General features: G+C 38.5%; 1 protein-coding gene across 3 annotated transcripts; it reads right to left on the reverse strand.

Annotated features, from left to right (window-relative positions):
- Positions 1-10,758: 10,758 nt before the first annotated feature.
- On the reverse strand, positions 10,759-14,008 carry LOC133737512 (uncharacterized). 3 transcript variants are annotated; one of them, XM_062165058.1, is made up of 5 exons: positions 13,855-14,008; positions 13,634-13,753; positions 12,425-12,616; positions 11,900-11,938; positions 10,759-11,340 (listed from the first exon to the last, which is right to left on the reverse strand). In XM_062165058.1, exons 1-5 carry the CDS (start codon positions 13,886-13,888, stop codon positions 11,060-11,062), a joined length of 666 nt encoding a protein of 221 aa, XP_062021042.1. In that variant the 5' UTR covers positions 13,889-14,008; the 3' UTR covers positions 10,759-11,059. The 3 variants fall into 3 exon arrangements, with proteins under 3 accessions (XP_062021042.1, XP_062021031.1, XP_062021036.1); XM_062165047.1 differs by having other exon boundaries at positions 11,819-11,938; positions 13,855-14,004; XM_062165052.1 differs by having other exon boundaries at positions 11,819-11,938; positions 13,667-13,753; positions 13,855-14,002.
- Between the last annotated feature and the right edge of the window lie 5,987 nt (positions 14,009-19,995).

A 19,995-nucleotide genomic window follows, 5' to 3' on the forward strand; every position in this document is an offset into this window, starting at 1 on the left:
ATCAAAAGCTACTTAAGGTCTGATTGTAGAACACGACAAAATCAAACCCTTAATGAGGAGTACTTGTTTTGATAAGACCACAGCAACAATATCAATAACATATCAACAAATACTAATTCTTTGCATTAATGCTGATCTGCATTTGGGGTTCTTGTTTCCAGAGAAGAATACACACATGTAGAATTTAAAGAATGATGTCGCAGAAACAGGTGATCAATGTTTTAACTTCTGACTTAAAATCACAGGAAACTAATAACTTTAAGGATCAAAGGCAAGTAATCCAAAACAAAGCCAGCATCAAAAAACTTAACCCATCAGAAGCTAATCTTAAACTTAATATGACAAAAGGTGAGAACATCTTATTGAAGCTTGCATAAATTTCCTGAGTAATAAAAAAGAAACAAATGTGATTCAGATTGAAGAACCAAAACTCAACTATATTCATATGGAAAAACAATAGAAAAAGGCTCAATTCATTGTATAATGAAAGGCTCAAAACAGGTGTAAAAAAACGTATAAAATTTATGAATATTAATTTTAAGGTGTTAAAAAAAAAATAAATAAATAAAACTGCTTAAGATCAAAATACTAACAGAATTTGGCAGAGAGCTAATACAAATCTAAAGTAAGGCAATCAAAGTTAATTATGTATATGCATTTGTAAAATTGAGTTTAACATTAGACAGTGAATACAGTTGAAACCAACTTAAATGGTTGATTCCGATAAGCAAGAGATGTTTTTTAAAATCCATTTGAAAATCATAACAGCAATTTGAACAGACCAGGCCAATCAGAAGTATCAATTCTTTATTACCAAAACTATTGAAAAGAGTGATTTCTAATTATCTAAAGCACACCAACTACATTTTGTATATAAAGAATTTGAAAATCTATACCCGAATGCAAGACAACTGAAGAATCCGCCTGAAAACTGTTCCTAAAATCTGCAAAATACAGTGGCAACAATCAGTGAATTTAATAATACCATCGGTATACACACTATAAACTAAGTGGAAAAATTATCTAATATAATTTTACAGTGTATACCTGAATAACAATAAAAAAGTAAGATAACACTGATCGATAGACAAAGGAACAGCAGCAGCAAAACGATGCTAAGATTCTTTTGCATAAAATCTGTAGAAGCAAAATAAAACAACAATGAAACATTAAAATTAATTGTTGAACTACAAACACTAATTTCAATACAAAGTTTCTGTATGCGAAAAAAAGAAGAAGTTAGTTTTGATATCAAAGGCCAGACATATAGAAATATTTGATTCATTTATTGTTCAGACTATACGAACATCAGAATTTTAGTTTGATCTTACAATTTATGATCAGTTTCCTTCTATACTCAATACATTGCCTATACTTACTTTCAATCTATGATGGATATTAATTTTGACCACAGGTTGGATGCTAAAGGTACTGCAGAGTGGGCTGTAGACAACTGTACTATTGCCTAAACTTACATAGTAACATAACTGCATGTTACTAAATGAACTAAAGTAATCGGACAATATGACAGATAAGGATGAAATTTCAATAAATGCTTATTATAGCGTCAGTTTCAGAATCATCAACTCCCATGCCTGATTTTATAATCAGTTTATAAAACTTATCTCACAATTTACAATCAGTTTCCTTCTATACTCAATAACTCATTGACTGATACAAATTGTGATAGACGACAATTGTAATGATTGACAGAGAAAAAGGGAAACTCAAATGAAACTAATTCAGATTGGATCAACAAAATACGGAGGACACCAAAATGATTTAGCAGTGGGTGCCTATTTTAATATATTGGAGTCGACTAATACTATTTCGTAAAGATACTCTAGTTTGAATATACACAGTTGATCATTTCTGTTTAGGATAAATGCAGAAACTAAGCCTTAATGGGTGTGTAAAGGTATCGCTGCCAAACAAAAGAAAACAATTCATACTATGATTGTCCTATCCAAATTGATATACAAAATCATATCTAACATTGTTAAATTGCAGACACAAAAACAAACTCGCATTATTAGGGAATTCTGTACTTCAGTGCTTTCTAAATCAATTGCTAAATTCATAATTATGCTCTAGATCCAATTCCTGGGTGACTGCCTTTGTCCTAAACATCTTACCTCTTAAAGGAGCTATCTCCCTCACTCTCCACAGCCTAGCTTAGGAAGTATATAAGAAAGCCAAATTATGGATCACTTCTTCAACTGTAGTTAATTGCGAATGAAAGCTTTTTTATAGTAGGATGTACGATTAAGAGAAAAAGAGATCATAATAATGATAAAAAATGAGAAAAGAATCAAACGAAGATAGGAGATTAGAAGAAGGCACACTTGGTCTTCCCACACTTGTACCATCATTCGTTCAAAGATGCAGGGGTCCCTCTTAGAATTAAAATCTTTACTTTTATTAGTTGCTGAACTGAACTAAACTCAATAAATCCCTTTAAAAACAACACCATCATTCGTTCAAAGATGCAGGGTCCCTCTTAGAATTAAAATCTTTATTTTTATTAGTTGCTGAACTGAACTGAACTAAATAAATCCCTTTAAAGACAACAACATTCTTTTACTTCCAGTAAAACCTGATCACCCAAAAACAGTAACACTTCTTTTCAATATTCTTCTACTTATTTTTATTATAAATTTTCTCTTATTGATAACTCTTCCTTTTTCTTCTTCACAGTTATATATAAAACTCACACAACAATATACCAGAGAGACTTTTCATTTTCCAATAAAAAACTTTCATAATTAGTTGCATATTTTTCATTTCGGATCTTCCTTGTTTGGTGATTTGCTGCCATGGATTGAAATATTTCAGCTCAAGAAAGCAACCACAATATCTTAAAAGCTGCGCTGAGAGGTACACCCCAAGATTGAAATAGGGCTAAAGGAATTGATAGACCACGCACACATCCATACTCTAGGGTATGCAGCTCATAGGCAAGTATAATTCAAAAAAACAACTATAGCCATGCATAACATGCAAGAAAACAAAAGACTCAGAACTCAAATTGCACCAAATTCAAAGACAATACTTCCCACGTTTGAAATTTTTAAAGAGATTTGTTTATAGCCATTGCGGAATCAAAGCCTAATAATAGTGAATAGTCCATGGAGAAATTTAACCATTCCTCAGATACTAAGGTCTTTTTTCACTTAATCGAAGCATAAAGTAAACACCCGAAGTAGCCATTATAATAGCAATTTGAAAACTAACAAAATCGTTTACACAAACCACCTTTAAAATGAAAAGCATAGATGGTGACTCATTTTCAATCAGACTGGTTAACATTGATTGCTATTGATTTTCAAACGCCTAATGTTTAAAACACTAATATCTGAAGCTGCCATAAAATGTAGACTAAGCAAATTATACCTAAAGCTTTAAAATTAGATTATGGAATCAGATTGGTTAACATCGATTGGCATTGATATGACAGCTACTATTTAAAACAGTAATGTCTAAAGCTGCCATAAAATTTAGACTAAGCAATTTATGTCTAAAGCTTTAAATTAGATTACAATTGGAAAGCTTTCAAGTCATATATCTGGTACTATAATTAGGAATATGAATATATCATTATCACAAAATTGGGAATCATATTAAAATAGCAGAGGAGCTTACCTAAGCTCTGACCAGAAACTTTGATTGAAAGAAATGCGCTAAAGCCTTGGCGCTGTGGGAATTAAACACACACAGTTAGATTGGCTTTAAGGAAAAACTAAGGCATAAGAATGCCAATACGAAATCAAACACAGAAGCAATTAAGAGCAGTTTACTGAAAAGCACCCGCACAACTCAATAACACAGGGGAAAAAAAAGGGTAAAAGCAAACCCAAAACCAACTACCAAGAATCAAAATCTTCTTTCTCTTCTCACATCAAAATCATACACTAACAAATAAAATACATTTACTTTTATCCAAATAAGCCTAACTTTCAGTCAGCAAGAAGAACTGAACGACGATTCAATTTTCTGGGTAGATAAATGATAACACCCATCTCCTTTCCTCTACTCTTGACCCAAAACCATCATCCCCCTCAAAAACAAAAGTAGAAAAAATCCAACAACAAAAATGACAGAACGATTCAAACCACACACCTTGCAACCGGTTTTTTCTTTCCTCTCTCTTCTTTCGCTTTCTTCTCTCTTCTTTTTCTATTTTTTTGACCCAATAGATCTTCTCCTTTCCTCTTACTCTCTGCTCTCTTGTTTGATCTTCCAATACCTTTTTGCATCAACATCAAAAAAAGATCGTTATGCCTATCCAAGGTATGTGGAAAGGAGAGCAGAGAGTAGAGAGTATGTGTAAGCCACTGAATCCCAACCCCGATCGTTATCCAAGACTGAGAAATGCAAGGACGAAAACGACCCGATAGTTATGCCTATCCAACACTGACAAAAGCAAGGACGAAAACGACTTTTCCGCCAACCTGATATTCTCCTCGAACAGTGAGGACAAACAGGGGTTTTCCGCTTCTTAGCAATAGTGTAACAGTGTTATTCACCCTTTATATATAGAATAATTTGGTTAAAAAACAATTGCAATTAACTAGAAATAGCAAAATATAAAAAAGGATTAATCTTGTCAAAAAATAATGAGTTAATTACATATAAGTGCATCTTTGAATGTTTTTTTAGCCATAAGGCCACTAACTAATTTTTTTCCCTCATAAGGCCACTAGATTAAAAATAGTGTTATATTTTAGATATAAAAACCAACATATTTACAAAAATGTCACTAGAGTAAAAAGTCAACAACCATTCTCTCTCTCCTCTCTGGCAAGGTCTCCGGTCAACTCCGGCCAACTCCGGCGGGTCTCCGGCAACCACAAAAGCTACTGTCACCAATAACAAAAGCTACTATCGCTAGCAAGAAAAGCTACTCTGATGAGATTTCCAGCAACCTCCGGCGAGGCCACAAAAGCTACTGTCACAAACAATCAAAGCTACTCTGATGAAATTTCTGGGACCTTCTATGAGGTCACAAAAGTTACTGTCACCAACACTAAAAGCTACTCCCACCAACAACAAATATAACTGTCACCAGCAACAAAAGCTATTCTAATGAGTTCTCCGGCGAGGTACAAAAACAAGTGTCATCAGCAATAAAAGTTACTGTCACCAGCAACAAGAATTACTCTCAGCAACACTAAAAGCTACCCCCGCCAACAACAAAAACTATTGTCACCAACATCAGAAAGCTACTGTCACCAGAAACAAAAACTACTGCCACCAGAAACAAAAAACTACTATCACCAGCAACAAAAACTACTGTCACCAGAAACAAAAACTACTGTCACTAACAAAAAAAACTACTGTAACCAGAAACAAAAGCTACTGTCACTAGCAACAAAAACAAAAGCTACTGGACCAGTAATAAAAAGCTACTGAGATAAATACTGATTATACATGTTGACAATGTAACACAAATTCCTAACAAGAAATGCTAGAGATACGAAATCACAACAAGAAGAAAATTGAATTTCATTCAGTTTGAAAAGATATTAGCATAGACATAGATAGCTACTATCACTGTGTTGAAAAACCACTATAATAGTTATAAAGAGCTACTGACTTGAAATCAATCAAAATGAAAACATAGTTTCTGACATCAACTTGAAAAAATACTAACATAAGCATAAAAAGCTACCATCACTGTATTGAAAAGCCACTGTAATAGTTATAAAGAGTTACTGACTCGAAATCAATCAAAATGAAAAACCTAACAATAACAATAACAATACCATGGCAACCACCAGCTTAAGAAACAATTTTCCATCTCATATAGACTGTGAAAGTGCCTCACTCCATTGACAATTCCCATTTCGCGCCGCTGCTTTGCTCGACTTAGCAATCGTCTTCCCAATTTCCACATACATAATGGACACAAACAGCTTGTCCCATTCTCTCAGCACCTATAATCACAGACATCACCATCACACTAACCAAACCAGAAAATCCTCCCCATAAATTCCTCATTAATTAATCACACAAAATTTCCACACTTATTATTGCATAAGCATCAAAACATACACGCCCACAACTAAACTCTTAACAATTAGACTGTCTTTATTTCTTAGCAAACCTTGCAGAAAGATACAAATGGTTGATCAATATGCTCTCTGATATTACAATATACATTATTTCAATTGAATATAATACACACGACATTATACAAGAAAGTATGAATCTGTTTTAAAATTACAGTACTCTAAACGATGGTGTAATATAGTCCTGCCATTTGAAATTATGAACAAAATTTGAAATCTGAAATTTGACAACAAATACAGAAGAGTATGTATACCTTTGCTCAAATCTATGAAACGTTGTAGCTTCTTCTGATACAGTTTAACCTCTCCTACATAAAAATTGTCACAAGAATGAATAAAAATGCATTCAACTTGTCCATATACAGAGATTGAAGCAAATTATGAAACATAGCGCAATCATACATATATGCTCAGTGTTGAGAATCAAAATCAATTCAGTTCAATTGCGACGAGCATAAGAGAGGGGCCTTAAACTGAGTGAACTTGAAATTGAATCTCTTACCTAACCTCATCGACCTATTCCTGTGTATCCTAAACATCTTCTTCTTCCTCCTCTCGCCGATAATCGAACTCAATTCAGTTTGATTGAGACGAGCATGAGAGAGAGCTTCGGCCGATGGTGTAACGCAGATCCCGTTGGAGGCGGATGCAATTGACGGGAGAATTGGTCGCCAGCGACGTCAGAGGGACATCGAAATGCTTCAATTCGACAACTGCCGCTGTCGTGCTTGGAATGCCGAGATCTCTCATCGTTTAGGTCATAGCTAGGTTTGATGAAGGCCGTTTGTTCTGCTTTGATGAAGGCCGTAGTCGTCTTGGCCGCCGTTGCTGGAAGCCAGAGAAACAAAAGCGATGATCGGTTCGTCGGAGGACGAAGAGGAAGAGAGAGGGCTTCCTTCGAGGAGTCGCAGAGAGAGAGGAGAGAGAGAAAATGATTAATCTGATATCAAGTTGGTTTTCTTATGTAGAAGAGCAGAATCGTCAGGTATGGTAAAATTTGAGAATTCAAGTGGCCTTATCAAGACAAAAAAATGTTGGGTGGCCTTATTGCTAACCAATATGGAGGTCAGATCCTCATAGATACGACCCAGAAAGGAAGTGTTAGACCCTTCAGAGCTAGATAGTTGTTGTTGCACCATCTCAGAATCAGTTTCTAATACAGCAGGTAACAAATTATGAGCCAAGGCCAACTCAATTGCCATCTTACATGCCAAAACCTCTGCATGTTCGGCGAAATTAAACCCGTCAACGGCCTCCCACCACCAGCCACCATACTACCATATTCATCACGAACCACAAACCCAACACTTCCCACTCGTGAGACATGGTGAAAAGAACCATCCACATTTATTTTCAACAAGCCAGATGAGGGAACTTTCCATCGAGCAATTCTAGGACGACCACTCCCTTGAGTAATCGGTCTAGTATTATGAAATTGAAACTCATGCAATCTTACAGTAGACTTAAGAAGCACATCAACAACATGGCACCTTTTATTGTCCCAAACTCTGCTATTTCTCTCCTTCCAAATGCCCCACAAAAGGTAGATAAATTCCCCTAAGTTCAGTAATGAAAGGTCACAGACACATAAACTTAACCAATGCAACAAATCAAAAGATATGGCATAAGAACTTAAACATACTTGGGCCAACACTCCTCTACTTTGGAGAATCTGTCTTGTTAAAGGGCAATCACGAGTAATATGTAATGTAGTCTCCAATGCACCATCACACAAAACACATACCTGTGACTCCAACACCACCCTTTTAGAACCGAGTCTCTCCATGGATGGAAGAATATTATGGCACACTTTCCACATGTGAATCTTTGCCGAATTAGGAATCTTCACTTTCCATAATTTTTTCCAAAAATCAATGTTAACCGATAGCTCAAAGGGTACACAAGCAGGAGAATGAGAGAAGGAGAACCTGTACGCCGTTTTAACAGAATATTTCCCATCCCGTTCCAATTTCCAGACCAATCTATCATCAACCCTTCTCAAACTTAGAGGCACACTTAAAATGGTCTCCACTTCCTCTGAAGAAAACAATCTAACAATCATATCATAATTCCAAGCACCATTAGTAGTGCGCAAATCAGAAACCTGAGTCACTTCAGCAAGACCTGCTGCATTCTCATGAGGCCTACCACTAGGCAAACTTGGCAACCAATTATCATTCAAATATTGACCTCTGTCCCAGAACCAATCTGCCAATATGTGCTTTGCTTCAATAGATCCCTTGTAGAGAAAATACTCCTCCAAGAATATGAAGGAAAAGAATGATTATCTGCCAACCAAAATGAGCTTGTAGGGTAATATTTTGCCTTAAAAATTCGAGCAACCAAGGAATTAGGGTTAGAAATAACCCTCCAAGCTTGTTTAGCAAGCATCGCCGAATTAAAGCTAGCCAAGCTACGAAACCCTAGTCCCCCTTCTTCTTTCGGATTAGACAACGCATTCCATGTTTTCCAATGAATCTTTCTTTTATCCATTGTAGATCCCCACCAAAACCGAGCACAAAGCTGTTCCAAATCTTCACAAAAACTCTTTGTCAATTGGAAGACACTCATAGCATAGGTAGGTAACGCTTGAGCTACTACCCTGATCAAAATGTCCTTTCCAGCACCACTAAGTAACTTGCTTCTTAGCCAAATTTTCCTTAATGTACTGAAAGGTTGCAGTTTTCTTTCTCGATCCCTACATAAGTTGGTAATCCCAAGTATTTTTCATGGGAGTCAACAACTTCTACTCCCAACAAACTGGATATTTCTTCTTGCAAAGCAAAGTCCACATTTTTACTGAACACCACTGAACTTTTGTCAAAATTAACCAATTGTCCTAAGGCCCTCCCGTAGGTTTCAATAACTTCCTGAATCTGGTAACAATCTTCCAAAGAAGCATGAGCATATAACATACTATCGTCAGCGAATAAAAGATGATTGATAGAAGGGGCTCCATCACAAACCTTAATACCTTGAAGCAAATCTAACTCTTATTTCTGGCGCAGTAAAGTAGAGAAACCTTCTGCTCCAATTAAGAATAAATATGGAGACAAAGGATCCCCTTGTCTCAGTCCTCTGCTAGGATCCCCTTCCACGGACTAAAAATGAATACCGGACGGTACTAATACATTGCATCACCAACTCAATCCATGAAGAAGCAAAACCAAATCTGTCGAGAACTTTTTTCAAAAAGCTCCATTCCAAGCGATCATAAGCCTTGCTTAGATCTAACTTCAAAGCCATAAAACCTTCATTACCCTCCCTCTTGTTATGAACAAAGTGAGCAGTTTCATTGGGCACAAGAATATTGTCAGTAATCAATCTTCCCGGAACAAAAGCACTTTGATATGGAGAAATCACCTCTGGCAAGATTAACTTTAATCTGTTAGCTATTACCTTAGAGCAAATCTTGTAGATAACATTGCATAACGCAATAGGCCTCAACTCCGACATATTTTCCGGATTATCGACTTTGGGAATTAAGCAGATATGAGTAAAATTAATTTCACGAAGAAGTTGACCTGAATGGAGAAAACTCTGAACTGCTTCAGTAATGTCTGCACCAATAGTGTCCCGATAATGTTGGAAAAAGAGCGGAGGCATACCATCCGGTCCCTGGGATTTGGTGGGATACATTTGAAACAAAGCAGTCCTCACCTCCTCCTGTGTATAAGTAGCACACAATTGTACATTCATTGCCTGTGTTACACACGGTTGTATAGCTGCTAAAGTGTCATTCACTGCCTCAAAATCTATATTGGAAGCAGTAAACATCTTTTGAAAATAAGTAGAGATAACTCTTTCCAGACCTGCGTCATTATCACACCAATTCCCATTTTCATCTTAAAGACCATGAATGAAGTTTTTCCTCTTTCGATTGGCAGCCTTTCGATGAAAGAAGCTTGTGTTTCTATCCCCCTCCTTCAACCATGTCACTTTGGACCGTTGCTTCCAGAAAGATTCTTCTAGTGAAAGAAGATTTTGCAATTTGCTCATCAGCTCTTTCTTTTCATTCTGCACCTCCACCGACACAGGAACATCTAGTAACTCCTCAAGACGAGCACGCACCCCCAACATCTGTTGCTGCCTAGTCCTGAAAGCTCTCTTCTGCCAATCATCAAGCTGTATCCTTGTGAACTCAATCTTCTTGGCTGCACAGTACATAGGACTTCCAGTTACGTCTGTCGCCCATGCTTGCTTCACAACCTCATCACAATCATTATGTTGAAGCCAGTAAGCTTCGAATTTGAAAGAAGATAATATAATTTGTATTCTATTGCAAATAGAAAAAAAGATGTTTAGAGAAAAAATAGATAATGGATTAAAACTCAGAATGACAAAAATATCCTTTAAAAAATGACGGCGTCTGCTAACATCTCAATGTACTTTATGTTGAGTCAGAGTCAAAACCTCAAGCATCATTGTATACTTTTGAAACCTGAGGTAGTAAAATTTAAAATAGGCCAAACTTCGGATATTATTTGGACAATTTTCCCTAAATTTTAAGATTTTTTTTAACCTTTAATCAAGTTTACATGGGAAGACCTCCTAAACGTAAATTTGGGACCAATTGTTGGATCCTTTAATAATTACAAGGTTGCCCGTTTGCGTTTTATATGATGAAATTGGGATGGTCGCTACATGTATACTAAACCTTATTAAATTCTTCATTTTGCTACATGTATACCAAACTAAACCACACATTACCAAAGTTTGTTATCAAACTAGTAAGATCACTGGTAGCTATATATGACAAAACATACATAGATCATAGTCTTGGGAAACAAAGTTCGCCGTCTAACTGGCAAAATCACTGGTGGCTATATATGACAAAACATACGTAGATCATAGTCTTGAGAACATATTAAATTGAAAGTGATCAAAGGGAACACCATTCCTTAAAACGCAAGGCTTGCATTGCAAACTAGCCATATATACATACATATAATCACGGAGCTACTAGTTTGTGCTTGTTTGGTTTGTACTCAATAAGCACGATCGCCCTCTGGTACCTGATATGGGCAGTCTTCAGTCCAATGTGCACGCCACATGCAAAAGTCGCACACCTTTCTAACAGCGAGCGCTTCCCAGGGTCTGTCAGGGTGGCCATCCACCTCATAACATTCCTTGCAGGCTAATGCATACCCAGGTCCAAGAGTTGCGCCGTCCGGGACACCAAAGAAAAGGTACGGGCAATGTGAAAAATGGTGCTCATTTTCCTTCAAACAAACTTCACAAACTCCCCAATCCATTTCATCTCCTAGTTCTGTTTGCAGTTATATTGTCAGATACCCACAAAACAAAAAACAAAAACAAACAAAAAAGAAATTTACAGTGGCAACGGATTCCTATTCCCAGCATCGTATGAAACATAAACAAACTAGGGATAAGAAACTCAGTACACTAGATCACAAAATCAACTCAGGAAAGCTAACAAAAATTAAAATCAAATACAGACGAGAGAACCATACATTTATAATGAAGTGAAGGTATAAACCATATAATTCAGTATTATGACATGTCATTTAAGTAGATTCCAAAGAGTATAAGATATATATTCCTCCCCTACAAAACTTAGGACACACAAATGAAACTACATAAACCAACCAAAAGTACATTCAAAAATGAAGTTTTTACACAAAATAAGTTGGGTACAGAATTAAAGTCTCACACAAGAAACACAGAGAGCCCAAGAAACTTGCAAATAATTATCATAAACCATACAGCGAAGATCAAAAGTATACCGATAGGTGCGCAATCAAGATCTTTAAGAAATTCTCGATCAGAGTCAGAGTCGTCTGGATTTACACTTTCATAGTCTATACCTGTGAAAGAAGGTTTCTTGTCTCCTACTGAATTGGTACCTATGCAGAACATAATGAATAGAAAGTATGAACCAACTGGACTAGGATATACATAAACAAACTACCACTAAGAATAAACATATACATAGAATCGCTGCAGATATAATGAGATATATGATCCTATCAACAAATAATAACTTTATGTATTTTACGTAGGCTACTACAGTCGCTGCAGATACAATGAGATCTATGATCCTATAAACAGATAATTACTTTATGTATTTTATGTAGGCTACGCATCATGCACATCAACCTAAATGGCTAGCAAAAAGTACTACTCTCCAAGTCCAAATTGATCCCAAAATATTAAAAGTAAATATAAAAATAAAAATTCCTCCATATCTCCTCCAAGACAGTGGCCATCAATTACCAAGACTCTTAAACATATTAGCTCTATGCAAACGTAAGGTGTGCGGAATGAAAGAGAATCTTGACTCATAGCTAAATTTAATTTTTTTTTTTTTTTAACCAAGATCAAGAACATACCAGAAGCCTTTTCTTCCTCCTTTTCTTCCTCTTCCAAATTTGCCTTGGCTAGCTCGTCCAACAAAGCCTTTTCTTCACATGCCAACAAATCCTCTACTTCATCTTCCAACGAATCATCTTCTACCAATGCCCAAAAAGCGTTTCCTAACTTTTCCACCAAACTGTTTTTTTCCTTGTCCGACAAAGACACATCTGCATTATGAGAAAAGACATAAACCAACCATGTTTCTGAACATAAACAAACGAGGAATAGGAAAGCTAAGAGACTAGATAACGGAATCAATAAAATTATATTCAAATACAGGAAAGAAAAGACATTGATGAGAACAAGAATAATCAATAAAATTCAGTGACATACAGTAGAGGATATGTACATCTTTGATGAACAACAAATAGAGAAGCTGAAGAGGCAATGAGATCCCACATGATACTTGTATTCAAATCAAATTGATCCCAGAAGATTAATAAAGAAAAAAAAATGGCTCAATGTTTCCTCCTAGACAGTAGCCACCAATTATTAGGACACAGGTGTAATGATCAAACCATTGCAGAACTTTGGGGCAACTAATTCCCAGCACAAAAGGTAAAGAACATATATATTAGATAAGCTTGACATACAGACTCATACGAACAAGAAATCGTAGCACAATTAAGTCAGGCCCTTTGGATATTCTATTATTGATCTCATTGAAATAATGAAAAGGGAACAGCACTAGGCTATCAACCATTTTTCAACAAACCATACAATTCAAGAAAAACACACGTGAATAGCCAATAAATACTTGAGAATTGATTATGCTCAACGACCAAAAAACAATTTTGGAATCAAAGAAAATAGAAGTTTTGAATTCCTATTGCAAAGAGAATTTCATACAGAAAAAGCTAGTACGTAACAGCACAAGAAACACAGAGGAGGCCAACACAGTTCCAAATATTCTACATCACAAACCATACAACAAAGATGACCTCAGAAGGTTGAGATTTCAGAGCTTTAACAAGAAGTCTCGATGTTGAACAAGAAATTTGTGATTCATACTGAATTGGTAGCCAAAAGAGAAACATAAAGAAAATAGAACTAACAACGACTAGGAAAAACAAACTAGGTTTAGGAATAGGGAACCTAATCAAACTAGACTAGATAATACAATGAACTCTGGAAAGCTAGCAAACATTATAATCATAAACTTAAAATTATAGCTCTATGCGAACCTAAGGTATGGTGGATGAAGATCAGGAGCATACCGGGAAAATTCTTAGAGAGAACCCGCTCTTTAGCTGCTTTTTCCAATTTAAACCGACGATCTTTGTGACTGGTCAATATTCGCTCCTCTGATGGATCGGAGGACAAGAGAGAAATTAAATTAATTACCCAGACAAAGCAAAAAATAGAAATTCTACAACGAACCCTGAGATAAAAATAAGAAACATACCATTGTCGATCTTCGCTGCTTTTCCAAGAGACATGGTTTTGAATACGGAAGAGAGAACGCAGATCTACGGATCTTGTATTTTAGGGTTGAGTTTTTCTAAATGTACCCAGCAAATTACTATGTAGACCCAGCAAATTTATTTGTTTATTGTTGTAGAGAAACTGAAATTGAGAGGAATTTGCTGTGTATTCTCATTGATAATAGAGGCATCTTTATATAGAGGATTACAATACATAGAATCTCAATCGTACAAGGAAAGTAATCGTACATTGAATAGGAATCTAGATCCTTCTAATTTAAGCCTATTACCACTAGGTCAAGTAACCTAGAGTTTGGGCCAAACACAAATAGAGATATCCTTAAACACTCCCCCTTGTGTTGTCCAAACGCGGTGCTTCTCTCGTTGCCTCGTTAAAAACCTTGCCGAGTAACAAAAACCCAGTGGGACAAAAATAACCTCGGTCGAAGGGGAAAAAGAGCACAACACACCCTTCACGTTTCGAGACCATACATGTAGACATCTCCCCCTGATGTCTGCATCTCCCCCTGATGACTACGGTCATGGGAGTTCGGATAACTTCCGTAAACGATGCTACCAACATGTTTCTCGAAAGTAGAATTTAGGCAATGACTTAGTGAGTAAGTCTGCCACACTGTCCTCAGATCGAACCTAGTTCATTTTGATCTTGAGGAGAGTCTGTTGTTGCTGATTAAGCTTGGTGTTGTCGCTTTTGATGTAGCCTTGCTTCATTCGTTCAAAACAAGCAGCATTATCCTAAATGCTCGTAGGCTCATCTGTGGTAGAGTTCAAACCACAATTGTTCGAACATGCGTAATTATGGATCCAATCCATATACATTCACGAACCTCTTCGTGAAGAGCAATGATCTCTGCATTGTTCGAAGACATAGCGACTAGGGTCTATTTCTGTAGACCTCCAAGATATCACGGTCTTTACTCATGGTGAACACTTAGCCATTTTGGGAATGACCTTTGTGTGGGTCAGAGAGATACCCAACATCAGCTAAACCTTCCAAAACACATGTCGTTTTGGGATGGGGATAGTGGACGCAGGCCAGTGTTGGCGGCGTTCCTGGTGTGTGATGGGTCCGAATCCATCATCTATCTGTAGGGATAGAACAAGCCCATATCAATCGTACATCTCAAGTACTGAAAGATATCTTTTACACCAATCCTAATGGCGTCGCGTTGGCGCAAAGCTATACCTTAGCTAACAAGCTCACTGCAAATGAGATGTCCGGTCTTGTGCATTGAGCTAAGTACAATAATGCGCCTATTGTACTTATGTAGGGCACTTCCGCCTCTAGCACATCTTCGTCATCATCCTTCGGACGAAGAGGATCATTTTCAGGATCAAGACTACGGACGATCATGGGGGTGCTTGAAGGTTTGACCTTGTCAAATGCCTAAGCATCTATCAACACGATGCTCAAGTTCCAAACCGAGACATAATCGTGTTCTCCCATAATCCTTCATCTCAAAATCGGATTTCAAGTGTTCAGCGGTTTCCCTTAACTCTTTAAGGGCTTCTAATGAAGATCATGTCCAACATGAACCGCGATAGAATCCGAAACTTGTTATAGAAACGCGTGGGCATATCCCTTCCCAATCAAGTAGTCATCTTAGTGAGCGTTTCAACCTCTTTGTAAACGCGCTCCGTGGTCTAGAGCCACTTGACTTGGGTAAATGAAGTTCACCATGAACCTTTATGTATATTCCGTATCTAGATCCCCATAGAGATACGTAGTGACCACATTTGTAAGCTGCATAATCAGTTATTTGGAAACTACCAAACTGACAGGGTAGTGGAGTGCAGTGACATCCATTACGAGAGAATATGTCTCATCATAGTCGATTCCAGGGCGTTTTGTGAGAAGCCTTGTGCCATAAGGCGAGATTACCATCTCTTTTTCTCATCACACATTCTAACGAAGACCCATTAGTCAATAAGTTTTATGTTAGGATGTGTTGGCATCACTGGCTCAAAAACCTTCCTCTTCGTTAGAGAATCCATCTTAACCTGAATCGCATCTTTCCATTTAGGCCAAATCTCTCTACGTTGGCATTTATTCATCAACGGAGCGTGGTTCGATATCATCTGACTCAACAAACTCATGAGCAACGAAATGCGCAACTACATCATCAATTATGATGGAGTTTCTATCCCACGTCTCATGTACACTAGTGTAAGTTTCATAGAGCTCTATATTCTCAGGAATAGGTTCTGACGTTGAGGCGTCCCCCAACGATAACCATAACCCGGAAGATACTCATGAGACGGATTTTGAGTGTCAATGATCAAAGGATTGGAATGTGCCAAAGTATCCTTCGAACCCACGGGCCTCCCACGCATCCTAGCTGGGGCCATGGCCTATAACGCCAGAGTGCCACTCTCATTGGCGTTGGCGCCATGCCTACCTCCGTGTAGGGTGGCACTACGTCCTCTCGTAGGGACGTACTTCCTTGCAGGCATATTTGCAGCATATTTGTGTGATCTCGTCACTTTAGTAGGGATCGAGATGAGACATAGTGGGGACAGGCCACGACAATTCCTGTCGTTCCTGCTGAACATCTGTGTAAACATCTGTGTTCTTATCTCCCCCTAACGATGGGAAGACTGTCTCATCAAAGTGACAACCCGCAAATCTAGCGGTAATGAGATCGCCTCGCAAGGGCATTAAGTGGCGGACGATTGTTGGAGTCTCAAATCCAACGTAGTTGCCCATTCATCTGTAAGGACCCATCATAGAGCGCTGTGGCGGAGCAATTGGCACATAAATGGCACACTCAAATATGCGTAAGTACGATACTTGTACCTAGTCACTAGCTGTAACGCAGAGGTAGATTGAGCGGCGGTGGGTCGTAGACGAATTAGCCTAGCTGCATGCGATATTGCATTACCCCAAGCGGATATAAGGAGATTGGTGCGCATTACCAATGTCCGGACTACCATCGTAGTCGTTTCCGCAAGACCATTTGGGTGTGTACATGGGAATATGATGTCCAACATCAGTCCCAATGCAATAACCATCGAAGGTCTTCGATGTAAACTCTCTAGCATAGTCAAATCCAATTGACTGAATAGGATGATCTGGGGAGTGAGCCCGTTGTCATATGATATGTGCTAGGAGTGGAGCATAAGCAGCATGTATAGGTGGACAATGGCACAACACGTGACCAGCGTGTTTGCGTGTCAACCAACATCATGAAATATTTAAACGTCCGCAGGTTGGTTGAAACAGTCCACAGAATCCCTACGGATTCTATGTAAGAACAGAATGAGTATTTTCATATCCTTTTCATAGGACGGTCTCAGTCCTAATTTCCCGAAGGAACAGGCTTTGCAAAATGAGCGAGGGGCCTTAGAAGCAACCAATGAGGATTTTGGTTGGGCCTGAGCGTCTGTAGCGCTATTAGAAGCAAAATGTGTGACTACATCTCCCATCATGGCGATGGAGCCATGGAAATTAGCATGTATGGCGTCATGGCCACTAGGAGGAACAACCATGGCGTTATGCTCATGGTTGGCGCCTTTTATGGCGTCTTTAGATTCTTGCTTCGTTTTGCTCAAAAGGATGGATGTCCGTATGAAGTCTTTAGTAGATGGATCATCATGTCATGACTAGGATGATCTATCCTGTCGTGACAAAGCCAATATGTGTCCAAATCCAAGAGATCTTCTCTCATAGCTTTATTGGATTTAATAGCTCGAATAGTGACATAGAGTCCACTAGAGAGACACATAAACTTCTCTAAGATGCGCCTTTGTTCGCAATCGTTAGAGGTATTGCAAAGGAACTCATCTCCGTTCTCTACATGAGTTTTCGCATGGAATCCGTTGGCTATTCATAGGGCAATTTGCCCTAAGAGCGTAGAGAGTTTCTGTGACAGTAATCAAGGTGCCATTTGGCAATAGGAACTTGGGCTATTCCACGTCCTTGAATTAATATTGATGGCCCAGCCATCGTAGTCACAAAGTAATATGCTCAGAATCAAAATTGAGTCATAATGAAAAGAACTCGAAATTTTATTCATAAGCCAACGGAGTACATCATTGTCTCTTAACCATTAGGAGAATCTAATCCAAATGCTAGCTAATGCAAAACAAAGGTAGTCATTTGACTTCTTTCGGTAACTCCAAAATAAATATGACCAGCTGAGTAGAGAGATGTCGGTGGAGCAAAGCTCGCTTAAGTACCACTTATCTCAAAACCTTCCTAGACATCACACTCATTTTGGATGAGCCTATGTGAAGAAAAACTAAACCAATGGCATTTACTACAAAGTATATGGCAATTGCCTATTACATCTCTTGGAAAAATGAAGACTTAAAAACAGAATTGGCGATCTATTGATCCCAGCCAGATTTGTAGTCTTCAACCCTTCACTCTAGATCATCTTCTTGATCTTCTTGTTCCACATAGTGAGCTTCTCTTGCTTCACAATATGCTTTGTAGGCGGTGACAATTTCTTCACGAGCTCTACAAATGTGTGCCCAATGATCAGACACTCCACATCGAGAACATACATCTCTTTGCTCAAACTCCATTGATTGAGGCGCTTTGAAAGCGTCATTTAGATGGCTCTTAGTGTTGGTGGCGCCACCAACATGGCCAGAGGCGTTGCCTCATTCTCTCTTTCCACGTTGACCTCTTTGGTTCCGTGTTCGCCTATTTTGGCGATTACCTTCCCAAGTAGAGCGATTATATGGACCAGAACGTCCAGAAGTATCCCTAAGATTAGGGTTTCGCTCTTGGCGCCCTCTTTTCGAGGTGCGACTATAATTGGATTCCGGAATATGCTCTGTTCCCACGGATCTCGAATTATAGATCTTCACAAGGATGTTGTCATGCTTTTCAGCGACATTCATAGCTCCAATGAGCTCATGAAACCTTGTGATTCGTTTTGCATTAACATCGATTCGATAGTTCTTAGCAACCATCAATGCAGAGACGGGGAAAGTAGAGAGAGTCTTCTCAATCAACATCGCATGTGTGGTCTCTTTACCACAGAATTCCATTAAGGATTTAATGAGAAGTGCTTCCGAGTTGTAGTCAAGAACTGACTTGAAATCACAGAAGTGGAGGCTATGCCATCTCACTTCTAGGTCAGGAAGCATGGAGTCGCGGACGTTGCCAAATCTATCTTCGAGTGAGACCCACAGCCTGCTGGGGTCTTCTTCATTCATACACTCGTACTGGAGCGAATCATCCATATGACGAGTCATTAGGATGATGGCTTTCGCCTTATTTGCCTCTAAGGCTGCTCTATTTGCTTACAAAGCTTGAGCTTGCTCAACAGTTAGCACGTCCTGGCTACGCTCGAGAATCGTATCCTAGATTCTATCAGCCTTGAGATGCTGGCGGACATCACGAACTCACCTGTGATATCCAGAGCCAGTTGTTCCCAATGGAGCAAAGTCCAATTTTGTTCAGGTTACTCATCCTGAAAGAGAACAAGAAATTAGGGTTAGTTTCGGAGCGAAATAGGCTACCACGAAAACATATAAAATTTCTGAGCGTAATCGCTTCCAAGAAATTAGGAATTTCCGAGCGTAATCGCTTCTAAGAAATTCGATTCCAAGAGATATTGGATTAGATCGAAACAATGACGTAAGTGGTCGATCATAAATTCTCTACAAACTCTAAGTTTGGAGATCTCAACAAGCTCTAAGCTTGGAGTGAGCACGAACCCCCACAGTTCGGCTTAATTTGGTCTCCCCTATGATGAAGAAAGGGGGGTAGAAGAAGGGAGGTTGCAAGTCCCCGAAAAAGAAGAGAAATTGAATTAAAAAAACTCTAAAAAACGGGAACGTTTAGTAAAAAATACCTTGAAATAGGTCGCCGGAAAATTTGGCCGGAAAAAGACGACGGAAAAAGGCCGGAAAAGTCGCCGGAAAGTGCCCGGAAAGTCGCCGGAAAAATGGCCGGCGGTCGTTGACCGGCGTTGACCTGTTGACCGTCGTTGACCAGGGGCTGAACGAGCTGACGTGGCAGTGGTCCAGTGCTGACGTGGCGGATGCTGACGTGGCAGATGGTCCTAGGGCTAACGTCAGCGGCTTCTGGGCTTGGGTCAGTGGGCTTCTGGGCCTTCTTTCTTCTTTTGGGCTGGGCCTTCTTT

This window comes from Rosa rugosa, chromosome 1 (assembly GCF_958449725.1).
Source record: "Rosa rugosa chromosome 1, drRosRugo1.1, whole genome shotgun sequence".
Taxonomy (NCBI): Eukaryota; Viridiplantae; Streptophyta; class Magnoliopsida; order Rosales; family Rosaceae; genus Rosa; species Rosa rugosa.

Bases quoted from the DNA above. Each gene is read 5' to 3' on its own strand.
- LOC133737512 (XM_062165047.1), bottom strand. From the start codon at position 13,888: ATGTCTCTTGGAAAAGCAGCGAAGATCGACAATG. The intron at 13,754-13,854 runs GTATGTTTCTTA...CCGATCCATCAG, and splicing joins AGCAGCGAAGATCGACAATG to AGGAGCGAATATTGACCAGT. The intron at 12,617-13,633 runs GTTCGCATAGAG...CTCATAATGCAG, and splicing joins CTTCATCCACCATACCTTAG to ATGTGTCTTTGTCGGACAAG.